We start from the raw sequence: 16,114 nt of genomic DNA on the forward strand, positions 1-16,114 counted from the left end.
TGTTGGGGCAATATAGCACTACAATGAATGACAACTTAATCCTTTAAACCTAAATAATGAAATCAGATGTCTACTGATGTATTTTGTTGTTTCAGGACCATGTGGCAGCACCCATATACACAAGTAATCAGAAATAAAGCAGCATTAACTTCTTAGGGATGCTGCATTCTAGTGATTTTACGGTACTGATAGTAGTAAATAATGCTATGGTATAGCATGCAAAATGAAAGGAAATGTTTTTAAAAGTGATAAATGATATTTGGTATCTGACTCTTGTCTCTCCTCTACGATCCATACAAAACATAACTGATTCAATCGTCTTCTTTGCTTGTCATGATGACTGTACCACATCCCCTCTCTAAATCCCCTCTTTCACCATACCAACTTCAAGTGTAATGACCCAATTTTCAAGACTTTTCAGAAATCTATCCCCCCTTCTTATCTATTCTTGTTTCTTATCACACCCCTCCCTGCCCTCTCTGCTACCCTCATGACTCCTCTACTAAAGGTGTTTGTCAGAGATGGTCAGAAAAATTCAGCTCAACCATTTTTCGTCAGTATTAGATGATTTGTTGAAAGAAATATGTTTCATGGAGATGCTTTGATTTCAGCAAAAGCCCGACACAACCCAGACAGGTTTTGAAACCTGCTGGTTTCCTACCAGCGGGTATGACAGGCTCCTCAGCAGCTTGCTGTTGGACAGTCACAGATTCTGACCCCCAGGGCTTCCAGATTGCTGACGTGGGGCAGCCCTCCATGTGGTCTGCCTTGGAATTAGGGCTGCTTTCCCTTCTATAGGGAATTTTTTTTCTGGCTTTTGTTCCAAATCAGAATGAAACAAAATTTTAAAACCCTCTACAAAACCTTCTGTGCACAGCTCTAGTCTTTGTGCTTTCTCCCATGCTGCCCCTCACATTTGGAATGTCCTCCTTGAACTGCCCTGTCCTTCAAATCCCTTCTTTAAATCCAATTGTGCCATGAAGTTGACAAATATTATTCTGAGAAGCAGTATGAGAAGATGACTCTTCCTTATATGCTAGATTAATACCGAACAAGGCAAACAGCAAATCTACATAAGTATTTGCAAATTGTGGATATCTGATTTTCTTCCTCTACCGAACTTTTCATACAGCTCATCATTTTGGATTGTAAGCTTTTCTGGGCAGATACTGTATCTACTTCTATATTTGTAAGGCACTTAGCACAATACTGCCCCAATATTGATTGGGGCTTCTGGGTGTTCCAGAAATATTAAATAATAACAATAATAGTAATTTTCAATTTCTCTAACAGACTAAATCATTTTGGATACCAGAACTGAGCTATTTTATTTAAAAGTAAAGGTAAAAGAATGTTTGGAAAACATGCTTGAGGAGCAGAGCTGGATAAACAAGAAACATATGCATTGAAAATGTTTGCTAAGTTCAACTCTCTCACCATGTTTCGACCCCTCTAGTGTTCAGGCAGTCCCTCATCCAGTCAGGGAGCAGAAACCATACCATGTGTGTTAGGTAACAAATCACACAGAGTAAGGGTGAAATTCTAGCCCCATTGAGATCAATGCCAAAACTCCCATTCACACCAGGGGCACAGGATTTCACTATGAATACACAATACTTTGAAAGCAATATTAGATACAAAAAAATTGCCAAAATCCCATAGGCTCCAATATATTTGTAAAAACTACATGTCGAACAATGATGAATAATCAATACAGTGCTTAAAAACACAAGTGGGTCCACAGACAAAGTGTGAAGAAGGGGAAAAAAGGCCAAATCCAATTAATTAAATGTTTAGAAAGAAAAATTCAACCAGTTCTATAAATGAAAAAATTTCAAGGATCCCTACACCACAAAGAGAATTAGAACTGGCGTGGAATTAATTTGTTAATGCTTGCACAGCACTTTTCATGCCATACAGGAGCTAAATATTGTTATTAATTTAAAAGGAAAAAATAGGGTACACTGATTATTTAAATGCTAGATTGTAAAGCAGTCCTGTCTGTGAAGCATGCTGACTTCATGCATTGTGTATGTGTTTTACTGGAAAGCTGTTGTCACTTTTTCCAGTATGTCATGCTACCCCTTCCTATTCCCCCCCACCCAATCCTTTTTTTTAAATTATTATTATTTTGATGACAGTGTGTCTGGACATAAAAAGGAAATGACTAGAAAAGAGAAATGTATCAGGCCAATTTGATTTTTATCAATGCCAGAGATTCACTTGCAAATTATGTGGGATTATCATTATCTCCATCTTAGAAGCCAACACCCCAAGAAAAAACAAAAAAACCCCACAACTAAAAACCCAACTTTGGGCAGAAAGATATGGTTGTGTTGTTGCTTATGGAGATTAATAGTAAATTGGATCACACAAAGGTTGCAATAGCTGCTCTGGGCTCTAAATATGAACAGATGGTAGCCTACATTAATTTGGAAGGCAGGGCTGGCACACCAGAGTGCAATGCATTTTAATGATGAACTCCATTGAAAATGGAGGGATCAAATGTGACTATACTTAAGGACCTACTCATAATCCCATTGGACTCAAGGCAAATATCCTATTGGTTTCAATAAGAGCAAGATCAAATCCTCATCTTGTAACATATCCAAGGAAAAAAAGCCATGAGATTAAGAGCTGGAAAATATCAAGGATAGGCCTACATCCTGCAGGGTTTGCCTATTAAGAAAGAGTGAACATTAGTCCCTTCATGAATGGTTTAAATGTCCTGGTCTCTGCCATGGGATCTTTAATTAGCACAAGTACCCAGAACCCTGACTATCACTCTCCTCTGAAAGAGAGTACCTCCAGCAACAAAGGGCACCATAAAATCTCTGGGGAGTATTGGATCAGGATTGATTTGTGCCACCTAAAGAACCACCAATACCACTTCTTGCAGCACCTTGAGGATCTCTCTTCCAAGTCCCAATCCAGCCCAACCCTGTAAATTGTGAATCTGACAAGATTACAGCTCAAAATGGCATCACAATAGACAGCTATTTGCACTACATCTATATATAAAATCTCACAATAGACAGTGATTTTCTTTTAGATAGAAAGCTAACATACACAGTATTTTAAATGTTCCAAAATGTTTGCTTCAAATTTGTATATGTAAGGATTTCTTAAAATGGATGTAGCTGGAATAAAACAGATTTCATTCTATTTTCTTCCTGAATCTGCCACGTTTAGCTCCAGTTATCAGTCTTCAATGGCAAATACTAATCCTTTAATACCTCATTGGATTGCTGGGCACAAACAACAAATATCACAGTGCTGAAATATGGCATGCTGGCTACGATAAACCAGTGCTCTTTTGAACATGTTCCACAGATATGACGCTTTCTCTTTAGTATTCTCAGTAAAGTGCAACAATGTTTTCTTTGATCTCAGTTTAAACCATTAGTTCTCTTTCAGTGTCTTATGAATTCCTTCAACAATCAGAAGATCTTGTAATAAACTGTTGCTTTAATTCCATGTTTCTGTGCTTTACAACCAGGATACAAACAGTTGGCCTGGCCTAATTTGAAGCTGTCCTCAGAGTGATTTGTAAAGTCTAATTAGAAAATAGAGTACGCTGTTGCAAGTTGTTGAATAGCTTTTGTAGTTCATAGGGCCAAAATACTACTATTTAGTCAATTAATTTGTAACCGTGTGCTTGGGGGTGAATATACAGAGAGTACTATCATTATCTACATGTTAAAGGTTACACGAGGAAATGGCTTCTGAAAAGACACGTTAATCCATGTGCTAAAGCTGGGACTCACTTTTGTCTAATATCTGTCCCATGTTAATAATATTCCATTATTGTCTTTCCCTTCCATGAATCCTATCTCTGCTTCTGCACTCTCCACCACACAGAAACTGTTTTCACAGAGGAACCTCAAAGAACCTCATCTGACCAAATCTCATATCTTCTGCTTTGTCCTCGTGTTCCTTAATTGCTCTGAAGTCTTTGATATCACTCATGACTCCCTCCTTCTCCAGTATGATTCCCAGCCTCCATTGGCCTTCACAACCCTTGCCTCTAGATTTTCTCTGATTGCTCTTACAACAGCTTATCACATCAGGCCTGAACTTCTTGTCCTCTCCTTCAGTATCCTGTACAATTTCTCCCTGTCTACATCTTAGGTTTCATTTCTTATGTCCTCCCTCATTTCCTTCAATCCACTACTAGTGACATCTTCACAACTGCTTTCATTGCCTTCTCTCAGACTCCTGTCTTTTACCTTCTTTCACTCAGCCTCCTATACAGATCAAGACTATCTGTAGTCTTGGGCAACAGGCAGCATTTCCTCTCCACATTCAAATCTTTTCTGACTGATAATGCCCACAAACACGTGCCCATAGCAGATAAATGTTTTCTCTATCCAACATGACACAAGAGGGAACACAACAATAAAATAACTCTTCCCTCAAAAACCTAGTAAATAGCTTTTTCTGGATTTTTCAGCCTTTTCTGACTTCCTTGTCAGTTTCTCTTTTTAATTCACATTACCATGAATATCTGGAGTGTATCATCAAAGGAGCTCTATACTACAGATTATTACACTGGATCCTCTGGAGTAAATATCATGCAGTTCAATCCTCAAATATTGTTTTTTTTTTACCCAATAGGCCTACTACGTTTCTAAATAACTGCCTTATACTTATTTTCACTACTTACTGGACCAGCTCTATAGCGACTACGGGGCCTGATTGAAACAAATGAGAGTTTTGTCTGCAAAAATACTGCAGGATATGGTTTATTATGGTTAGCTGTGTTTACTGCTGAACAAATCCACACACCATTATCCTAAACAAGTACTTAAAAATGGGGAACTGGATGTGCATCAGGAGAGCAGCACTGAACATGGGATTTCTTCTCACTGCACTCAGGTTTAACAGGGTAGACAGTACTGATTGATTTATAATTGCTTCCTGTGACAGGCTGTCATTTCTTTTCTCTTTCCTTTTGGGGAGAAAGTTCATAGAATCATAGAATCGTAGGACTGGAAGGGACCTCAGTAGGTCATCTAGTCCTATCCTCTGCATGGAGACAGGACTAAATAGTGTCTAGATTAGCAGTTCTCAAATGGGGGTCCACGAGGGTACTCCAGGGAATCCGCAAGGTATGTTCGGGGCCACGGCCCCACTGATCAACTCCTCCCCCTCTCTCTCAGGGCCTGCTGCATACTGCTGAACAGCTGTTCCATGACGTGCAGGAGGCATTGGGAGGGAGGGGAAGGAGTGGGGAAGGGGCGGGCTCTGGAAGGAGGAAGAAAGAGGTGGGGAAGAGGAAGGGCAGGGATGGAGCGAGGGTGGGAAGAGGTGGGGCAGGGTGGGCCATTGGCGGAATGGGTGGAGTGGGGGTGGGTCCTGGGGCTTAGTGGGGATGGAGCACCTTCAGGGAAAATTAGAAGCCAGCTTGGGGGTCCGAAAATTTTTTTAAATCAAAATGGGGGTCCCCTGGCTGCTAAAGTTTGAGAACCCCTAGTCTAGACCATCCCTGACAGGTGTTTGTCTAACCTCTTCTTACAAACCTTCAGTGAAGGAGATTCCACAACTTCCCTAGGTAATTTGTTCCAGTGTTTAAATTACCAATTCATCAAGGCTGCACAACAAATGGAGTCAAACAGTTTGTTTCACCGGGTATTATTGAACAGTATAAAAAACAATTTTTCCCAATAGAATGTAGTTTTGACTGTCAGCCTTTTAGTACTCTATATTTAGTATGTATTTACCTACATAGTTACTTTGGAAACAAACTCTTTGTTTCTTATGTAGAGACAAATTCTTCTTTCCTTTCTCCCATTGGTTGAATGGAGTTACCATTTCAATCTCTAACATGCTTAAATGAGGGCTGAAATTTGTAGAGTTCAGCTTGTGAGATAACAACAAGTCTCTGACAGTATGAAACAAATAAACTAGAAACTCTGAAAACTACCACTTACTTCTAGGTCTCTTCTAGCGTCCTAATTAGCATAATGAACATATATCCAGGCTATAGGGACTTTTGTGCATAGTTTAGGAATATTGATTGATTTTCTTCTCCTGAGCAGACTGTATGTATTTTTGAATTCTCTGCCTTTTCTTTTTTACTTAGTTCTTCTGTTAGAAATATTGTTTTATAGGATTTTAATGCATTATCTTTGTTATAGAAAAAATATTTATGTTGTATTTACTTTTTCCTTGCCTAAACTTTTCCCTTCCTAAATAATGTAGGGAAAACTATATTTGATTCTATTGTTGAGTTTGTTTGGTTTTACATTGAAGATGGATATAATGAAATTTTTAAATAATAGAAAATGGGTATTGGTTATTTTAATTCATTTTCTTCATAACTTTATACTTTAAAAATCTTTTGGGTTAAATTTTTATGGGTATGTTAACATTTTAAAGTAATATTTATAACATGTCATTGAATGTTTACAATTCCCTTCACCAAGGATGTTAGACATTAGTGATTTAAGACTTCAAATTTAGATAAGTAGTAGTATTTCCCTTTTACAATGGTGAAGTGACTTGTCAAAGGTCTTTTCCTACCATTCCATCTTTCATGTCATATGCCCTTTCACCCTTAATATTTATTTTGTCTCATTCTTCCATTGACAATTCCATGCTTATTTTCTAGCTGCCTTCTACACCTACCACCCTCCTCTTTTACAACCATATGTCTGAGTCTCCATTTCACTAAACCAGGAAAAATATTATGAAAGTGAAAACTCTTAACACCTTCAGACATTTGATGCCAGGTGTGATTTGTGTTGGAAACCAATCTGGGTGAGCTCTCTAGTCTAATGAATAGTTTGCACTAATTACCTTCCAGAGCATACTTCATATCCTGGGCAAACAGAGTCCACATGATTTCAGCACTGACTTTTCCCATGTTCAGCTCTTGAGGGAACCTGAAATCAATCACATTACATCAGTTCACCGGCTGCTAGAAATTATCTTAACAGCTGTACAGCAGAAATGCAAATATTTTTGTATAAAATCACACTGAAAGCATGCACTGTTCTGTATTTTCCGTTTTGTACAATTATGTTAACCATGTAGGAAGATCAGCCTTCAGATACGTGCTGCTGTAGAATAACTGTGATAATGTTAGGGCCCTAATTCAATATTGAAGTATCTTCTGTACCAATTATATAACAGTACATATTTATAAAAATGAAGTGAGGTCCATCCTTGGTGTAAATCCCCTGATTTCCAATGAGTTATACCAGGGAGGGGTTTGGGCCCTGGATCACACTAGTGTTGCTAACTCCTTGCAGCACTACTGGCAATCTGAAGACATAGAAGAAACAAGTAAAGTGCAGTAAGGTAAGTGAAAAGACTGTACTGTTAGTTAAAGCTTTTACTACTCATCTCATGTTTAATATGCTCTTTGAAAATAGTCTGTTTATACAGTGGTTGCCATTAAGAAGTCAATATTTGCATACATTTAAGTGCAAAGTAAGTAAGGAAAAAGAAAGGAAAAACTATGCTACCTCAATTACCATTGTGCAGTAGCTGTTGGCAAAATCTGACTTTTTAATGACAGCCACTGTATGTTTTGTACCAGGTTAAAAAAAGGGGTGTGTATGTGTGTGTAGATATGCTGCTCTTGTTCTGAATGTGTAAATCATATCAATATCACAAGGAGTTCAGGGAATGGAGCCAGGGCAATCCATGGCCCAAAAATTAGAGATTTGGAAGTCCAGAACATAAACTTGACTTGATAAATAGGACTTTCTGTTAATGCTGAATGTAATGGAGTGTGTAGGTACATATGAGATTCAGAGGAACATGCCAACTTTTCACCATAAAAAACAATAATTATAGGCCAAATTCTATCACCTTTGTTAGGAACCACATTACACGAGTGATGGCCATAGGTAAACAAGGGGAATTTCTCAACATTTACTGCTACCATTCACTATCCTGAACATTCATAACACAACTTCACTGTACTCAGAGAGAGAGAGAGAGAGAGCGCGCACAAGACATACAGTGGTGATTGGCCTATGTAAACAAATTGTTTTCACTCATTTGTAATAACACTGAGGAGCTGCTTTATGGCTTTGCATTATTCTGTCACTCAATAAATTATGTTGCCATAAGAAAATAACCTTGTATATTCCACCAACTTGCTGTGCAGTCTCTACATTCTTTATCCTGTTTATTAATGTACAATGATTCATACCAATTATAAATATCTTATACTGCAAAACCCATTACCCAGAAACAATGTATTAACAAGATTCATTACATAGGACCATGTTTGAGTAATAAGTAAAAATTATCTTCTGCTGATAAATGTGCTTATGCACATATAAATTATTATGGGTGAAAACTAACTCATTTAAATGGAGGCATTGTATGTTGCATATGATTTGAGTCTATATTTTTCAAATACTCTTAGTTTACAGAGGAATGGATAGTCATTGTAAGAATGCCATTGGTAAATCAGTGTAATTTACATTTTCTGAAATGGGATGCAAAATTCAATCATTTTTCTACTCTCTTTTCCACCAATTATTGCAAAGGAAGTTAAAAACTTGGCTATAGATTTTTCATTGTTTACATTTAGATAGACTTGTCAGAATTCATTTTTTTAAAAAAACAATTTCAATGGATATCAGTGATACTTGTTTTTGAGCATTTTTTCAATTTTGTTATTTATTTAAATTTTCACAGCTGTCGGAAGTTAAGGAGATTAGACAATGCGGAGCTGAGAATAATTATTTAATGACAGTGGACACTGAGATTCAAAAACTTAAAGCTTTATAACCATTAAAACACAAACTGTCAGAATCACATGCCAAAGTTTTCAATTAGCATTTTTCTTACTTCACTTTTCTGTAAATTTTGGTTATCAATGGCAATATTTTTTCATTGATGTGAGTGTGTACAGTGAAATTGATGTTTACTCATATTTACTGATAAAAAGCTAATCCTTCTAAGTTTACATTTAAATAAGTAGGTTGGATAAATATAAATATAACTGCAGATAGCTACTGTTTTAATGTGTGTTCACCCCATACTTGCCCTGAAGTGTTTAGTGTAGAAAAAGAAGGGGGCCAATTAACCAGACAGGCCACAGCTGAGAGGAATCAGGTGGTTTAAATAATCGTCTGACTGAATAATGAGGGATCCCAGCTGAGGAGGAACAACTGGGCTATAAAGACAGGAAGTTGGCAGCAGAGATAGGCTGCAGGGAGGTAGTCTATAATTATTCACTGTAAGAACAGAGGTGTGTTTGAGGGCTACAAAAGCAACTAGCCTAAAGTTACTCCCTGGGAGGATGGAGTTTTGAGGCTGGCAAACCCAGAGAATGTGGGAGTCAGAAGATTAGGAAAGTATCAGGGGAAAAACCAATAAGGTTCAGCATAGACCAGACCTTGGCTGCTGATTAGAGGGTCCCTGAACTGGAACCTGGAGTATAGGATAGGCCTGTGTTCCCCTACTGGTCACTGAGGAAATGGCACCAGATAGGCAATGTATACGAAGACTGCCTGACTCCATTCATAAGAAGATCCTTTGATAACCCAGAAGGGGAGGACATGTGACCTGGCCGGAGAGCTAAGGCATAAACATAGAACTCTTGTCTCATTGAGAACCAGAAAGAGAAGGTGAAGTATGTGATCAGTGAGAGGTGGAAAGAACGTGTCTGACCTGGCATCAGCTAATCCCCAGAGTGACCAGAAGGTGGAGCACTTGGGGTGCGCAGACTCCTGTGACACAACCTGAAAGTGCAGGGTTATAGAAAAGCAATCATAAATACTGAATAATAGTCTTAATAGTTTGGAGAGGGATGGGCCAATCACTAAACAATTATGAAAGGCTGAAACCTAGCATAAATCTAAATTTCTGGAAAGATTTTAGATCAGAAGGAATCTTCCTCCCCAGCTCTCAGAATTCAGCATGGGCTCTCAGCAGGTCAAACAGTCTCAGCTGGCCAGGCTGTTCTCTTCACATATCAGACCTCTTTGGATCCTCCCATGTCATTTTTGCTGGAGTACTCCTGACCCAGTACATAAGATTTAAAGACAAGAGAAATGCCAGACTTGCTATTGGACACAGTGGAATTTCAGCAAAGATAGGCGTGGAGGCTTGTAGGGTTATGAGTAGGGTCCTACCAAATTCATGGTCCATTTTGGTCAATTTCTCAGTCACAGGATTTTAAAATCCTATATGTCAAGATTTCAGCTATATAAATCTGAAATTTCATGGTGTTGTAATTGTAGGAGTCCTGACCAGAAAAGGGTGGGCGGAGGGGGCACAAAGTTATTGTAGGGGAGTTACGGTACTGCTACCCTTACTTCTGTGCTGCTGATGGTGGCACTGTGGCAGTGCTGCCTTCAGAGCTGGGCAGCTGGAAAGCAGCAGCTGCTGGCTAGGAGCCTAGCTCTGAAGGTAGAGCCACCACCAGCAGAAGCACAGAAGTAAGGATGCACAGTGTGGTATTTCCACCTTTATTTCTGCGCTGCTGCTGGCAGGATGCTGCCCTCAGTCAGCAGCCACCACTCTCCAGCTGCCCAGCTCTGAAGGCAGTAGCGCAGAAGTAAGGGTGGTATGGTATGGTATTGCCACCCTTACTTCTGCGCTGTTGCTAGCGTGGTACTGCCTTTCAGAGCTGGATGCCTGGCAAAGAACCACCACTCTCTGACCACCCAGCTCTGAAGGCAGTGCAGAAGTAAGGTTAGAAATACCACAACCCCCCTAAAATAACCTTGCGGACTCCTGATTTGAGAAACACTCGTCTGTGAAATCCTGTGTAGCATAAGGTAAGAGCACACAAAAGACCAAATGTCATAGTCAGTGACATGTTTTTCATGGCCATTAGTTTGGTAGGGCCCTAATTATGAGGAATGGGATGGAAAGTGGGGGTCAAAAGGAAGCAGCCAGGAGGATAATGGGAAGTTACTCCCTCAAGATTCAAAGGCTCAGCCACACATCTGGTTGTATTCATAGGGGAACAAGATTTGGACGGTAAGGAAAAGATAATACAGTACAAATGACTAAAGGTCTAAGAGGGTTGAGCGGAGAGGGAGGGTGACAGATTAGTCAAGGATGTGACAGGTTTAAAGTAGAGGAAAGGATGAAGAAAACCTCAGAATACCTGGATTATATTTACTGAACATGGAAACTGGGTAAAATTTAATTAAACCACCAAATGTTTAAGTGATTATTATTGCCTAACAAACTCAGGAAAAGCAAGAACACTGTGATTTAAAGCCAACGATCCAGTATCTTGATTATATGGGGATTAGAATCCTATCATATATGCTTCCATAACTTCAGTAAATACTGAAAAGTGAGTTAAAGACAAAGGGACAACCTTATATGTTCTTTTGCTTTCCTGGGTTTAAGGCAGAGCTTTAAAGTTATTTTACAATAGCTCTTATGTTTACTTTCTGTGTGCAGTATCATTGTAGTTGCCATAAAATATTCAGCATTAGCAATATGTACCATACAGTGTACCTGAGATATCGTAAGATGTTCTTCCATGTACTATGGAAAATAATGGTCATATCCCTGATGCTAAAAGTGTGATAAATGTTGGTAAAGCTAATTTGTTAATGGCAATGAAGTCTTATAAAGAGAAGGGGGAAAAACCCAATAGAGGTGTTATAATGACACAATCTTCCTGAAGTTTAACACAATGTGAATATAAGTATTAATTTTTCCTATTTACATTGCAAAGGTTTGAAATCCATTTGCAAGGATGGTGTGTGATATTTATTCTCCCTGTTGATATGCTCACCTATATGTTAAGGCTCTGAGCATATGATTATAATATGAGCTAGTATTTTTTACCATGCAATATTTCCATAGTCTGCCCAGTATTCAGGGGCCAAACTATCCCTTTGGATCCTGTCAATTTGTGCTGGAGGAAATTTGCTGTGGGCCCCAAGGTGGAAAGCTGTCTTGGGGGTGAACAAAGAAAGCAGCAGTTCAAACATCCCACAACCCCTCCTGGGTTTGGAGCTGCCTGATAAAATCCCAAAAGTGGGCAGGGTTTTTCTACAGAAGGGAGAAGGGCCAGACAGTTTGGGAGATGTATTGACTGATTCAGTGAATCTCTTGGGTATTTTCCACTGGTCAGGTGCACTTATAGATGGCATTTAAAGCAGGATTTCTCATGTGTGATGGACTCTTCTCCCTCAGGAATGAAAGTCTCCTTGGGCACAGCTGTTCTCACAGGTGGCAGGGTAGTATAATTTACACCCCCTGAATCTGCAGCATTGAACCTAGCTCCATATTTTTATTCTGCATAAACATGCTCTTCCATCTTGCTATAGTTTTGTAGAGTTAAGAACATTGGTACTATAATTTCCACTAATTGGCTTCAATGGAACCATAATAGTAAAAGAACAAAATTATGATGTAAATGTAAGTACAGATAATCCCATTGAAATCAATGAGGTTTTGAGCAGCGGTATTCCATTCACACTGCATCGTGTCTTTCATGTAAGTTATAATGTGAGTGAAGCTGCTAAGATTTAAATTAAAATTTAAATTCCTACTGACATCTATGGGATTTGAGGTAGAGTATCTAAAAGTTCATGGAATGTGGCAAAATACTGATCCTTAAAAAGCAGCATTAGGAAAAATCTTTTATAGAGAATAGTCACTCTTCAGAATTTCAAAAAACAAGCTGGCAATTTCAGCCAATTGTTAGGAACGTGTGTCAAGCACTGTTGGAATAATTGTCTAACAAGCCTTTAAAAGTTTTTCATTTAAGTGAGACCCCTTAAGATAGGGAGTGAAAAAATAAATTTTTGAGACTCGGAGAAAACTAATATTAGACGCAAGGAACTTTTTCCCCTAGATAAAATTGTATCTAAATTGAGAATATATTTCTGAATGTTGAGCCTGTACAAATTATATGGTTGAAATTATTGAATCAATCAAAACAAGGATTAGCATGGAAACAAACCATTAAATAGGGCATAATTAATGTCACTATGGTCAATATAAATATTTGACTAATGCTAAATGGGAAAGTTTCAGTACCCCAGTCATTTGTGACATACTTTAAATGAACAACCATGAGACCACAAACTGTAGGCAAGGACTCTGTCAGGACAATGGGAAATATATTAATGTCAATAATAAACTGAGGCAATGTCTGTGGGGGAAAATTTTCAAAAGCAGTCATTGGATCTGAATATCTCCACTTTTAGGAGCCTGACCAGGCATGATTTTCAAAAGGCCTGAGCATCCACAGCTTCCGCTAACTTCCATTCCCAAAACCGAGTTTGGATTCCCTAAAATGAAGTTTCAGAGTAGCAGCTGTGTTAGTCTGTATTCGCAAAAAGAAAAGGAGGACTTGTGGCACCTTAGAGACTAACAAATTTATTTGAGCATAAGCTTTCCACTGAATGCATCTGATGAAGTGAGCTGTAGCTCATGAAAGCTTATGCTCAAATAAATTTGTTAGTCTCTAAGGTGCCAGAAGTCTTCCTTTTCTTTTTGTAAAATGAAGTTGTCCAATATCAACAAGTGCTTTTAAAAATTTAGACCACAGGCCCAACCCTGCTTCCACTGGAGGCAATGGAAAAACTCTTATTGAGTTCAGTCAAGCCCTAATATGTTAAGAAACAGGACAAATTACATTCTTCCTTAGTGCTGGACTTCGTTAATAAAAAAAAAAATACCTCTGGGTACCTATTTGACGTTTAGATTCATGTTCTTTGTAGTACTAAGGCAATTTAACATGAAACATAAGCTGTAGATGGTAAACCGTTCAATACATGTTTCCATGGTTGTTTGATATTACCCCTCTGCTGAGCAAACAGTGAACAAATATTTCACTGGCCTCAAGGATTCTGGCTCTTTTAATTCATTCACTCGTGTTGTGTGCAGTAATAGCTGTGGTAGCTTATTTGTTCATATACTGTATATTTCACAGCAAGCTTTCTTGTGGAAGGTGTGCTGAAGTATTCTTAAATGGTCAGACAAAACCCAAATATAAACACAAAACCATCAGTATAAACATCCTGCCAAAGCTATCACGTACACTGCATTCATGCAACAGAAAACAACTGAAGATATTAACATACTAAACTATTTTGACCTGTTTGACCAGTTGGGAGCCTAATGGAGCGAGTCAAACTTTTTGTTTTGATGGAACAGTTTTCTTTTGGAAAATGTAGCTTCACTGAAAATTAAACATTTTAGTAGGACCATGTTAATTCTGGGAAAATTTTGAATGGCAAAGTCTAAATGATTCATTTAGACTTCCTTGTTTGATTTTGATTAAGTGGACAGGTTGCACTGTGGTAATGTCAAAACCTTTCATTTTGTCTATTTCATTTCATTTTACATTATACTATTAATTTTAAGATAGTGTATTCATATATTTTATATTGAATTAATATTCTATATTTTACTATTGTCAAAAGGTTTCTCTTATTCAAACAACTTTTTAGGAATATTGTAATGTCAAATTTCATTTTCAAAATGAAACAATTTAACATTCTCTAAACCAGTGTTGACAAATTGAATTTTTCTTTTTGGAAATTTTGATTTTATTTATTTATTTTTTTGCATATTCATTTCCTTAGGAGTATGTAGGGGCTCTGGTAATCCATCAATTCTGGAATAAAATATACTTGCAACTTCATTGGAAAAAAAAAGGGAGAACTCTGCCTCTAGATAGCTGGATATTTGTTGGGAGTCCCAGTCTCTCGTGTTCATAGGGTCAGCAGTGCTAGTAATGGATGGTTATGATTTGCAGAGATATTCATTAAAATCTATTTTTGTGGGGCTTTTTTGTTCCATTTTTATTTGAATTTTGGTTTTAATGATCCCAACAACTGAAAGTGAAATTCTTTGTTACACTTTTGCCTAGCTTAGGTACCAAATTACTAAATCTTGTTCATTTAGGCTGGATTGAAGAAACTCTCCCAAAGGCTCATTGGAAAACCTGCAAACCTTTCAGCCAATCTGGCTAAGGCTATGTCTACACTACAGACCCTACAGCAGCACGGCTGAACCGTTACTGCTGCACCGCTGTAAGTTCTCCTGTGTAGCCACTCTATGCTGGCGAGAGAGAGCTCTCCTGCTGGCATAACTAAACCACCCCCAATGAGTGGCGGTAGCTCTGTTGGCAGAAGAGCGACTCCTGTTGACATAGTGCTGTGCACACCCGCACTTTTGTTGGCAAAAGTTATGCTGGTCAGGGGAGTGTTTTTTCAGACCCCTGACTGACAAAAGTTTTACCAACAAACATACTACTGTAGACAGTTTGAAGTTTCATGCACAAATTTAGATGTGAACTAGTCACTGCTGGAATTATCATTGTCCCTTGACAGAAAGAGGGAAAAACCTTCATCCTTTGTTACAAGTGCATGTGGGGTGCATTTCTGCTGGAGACACTCATGCTAAGAAGAAGACATCAGTGTGATCATTATCTTACAGTATACTAGTACTGTGCTGTTCCTAACGCTTTCCAAGACACAAAATACTTTATAACAAGGAAACCTGAAATGATGTCCTTTAACAGATTAATATAATGTGCATATAAAATGACAGACCCCTGCCCCCTTTTATTGTTTTGATTTTATGCAGTTGTTCCCTTATATAAATAAATTAGAAAAAGGAAATGGTCATACTAATATTCCATGCATATCTCAATGAATTCTCCATCAGAAAGGCACATGTGTCTGAATCACTTTATATCGCTGTAGAACTGTTTTTGTTTTTGTTTTTTCCTACACTTTGTTCAAATAAGGGGCCAGGAGAAAAACTCCATCGGAAGGAATGATTTGGATCTGCTGGATACCAGGGCTATCCCTGTTCAGCCCTGTGTTTTGGCACCAGATCCTAGGCCCCTTGGACTCCCAGGCTCTCTGGCAGCATGCCATGCTCCCAGGGAATTTGCTGCTTGCTCCTGATCCTGGGGATCCTATCTAAGGTGGGTTCCACAGTATGGAAAGGGATCCATGGAAAAATTAAAGAATCCTGAGATGGGTGGAGTCTCTATGGGCAGGTGGCAGGATGGTGTGTATAGTCAGAGCCAACAGTCCTCTCCACATATGAATCTCCTATCCAATGGGAAACAATCACCATCTTCAATCATCTCAAAAATTTCTGCCAGGCTATCTTTTTTAGCAGTAACTGCTAAAGTTAACTTTATTAT

At 38.4% G+C, this 16,114-nt stretch overlaps 1 protein-coding gene across 2 annotated transcripts in view; it reads right to left on the minus strand.

The window, feature by feature from the left end:
* Positions 1 to 16,114, minus strand: part of UNC13C (unc-13 homolog C) — a 476,401-nt gene that overhangs the window by 126,412 nt on the left and 333,875 nt on the right. For both annotated transcript variants that reach the window (XM_043493368.1, XM_043493369.1), the window contains one exon: positions 6,802 to 6,887. In XM_043493368.1, the coding sequence (XP_043349303.1) occupies positions 6,802 to 6,887 (86 nt within the window). The remainder of the gene's footprint in view (positions 1 to 6,801; positions 6,888 to 16,114) is intronic.

This window comes from Dermochelys coriacea, chromosome 10 (assembly GCF_009764565.3).
Source record: "Dermochelys coriacea isolate rDerCor1 chromosome 10, rDerCor1.pri.v4, whole genome shotgun sequence".
NCBI classification, from domain to species: Eukaryota; Metazoa; Chordata; order Testudines; family Dermochelyidae; genus Dermochelys; species Dermochelys coriacea.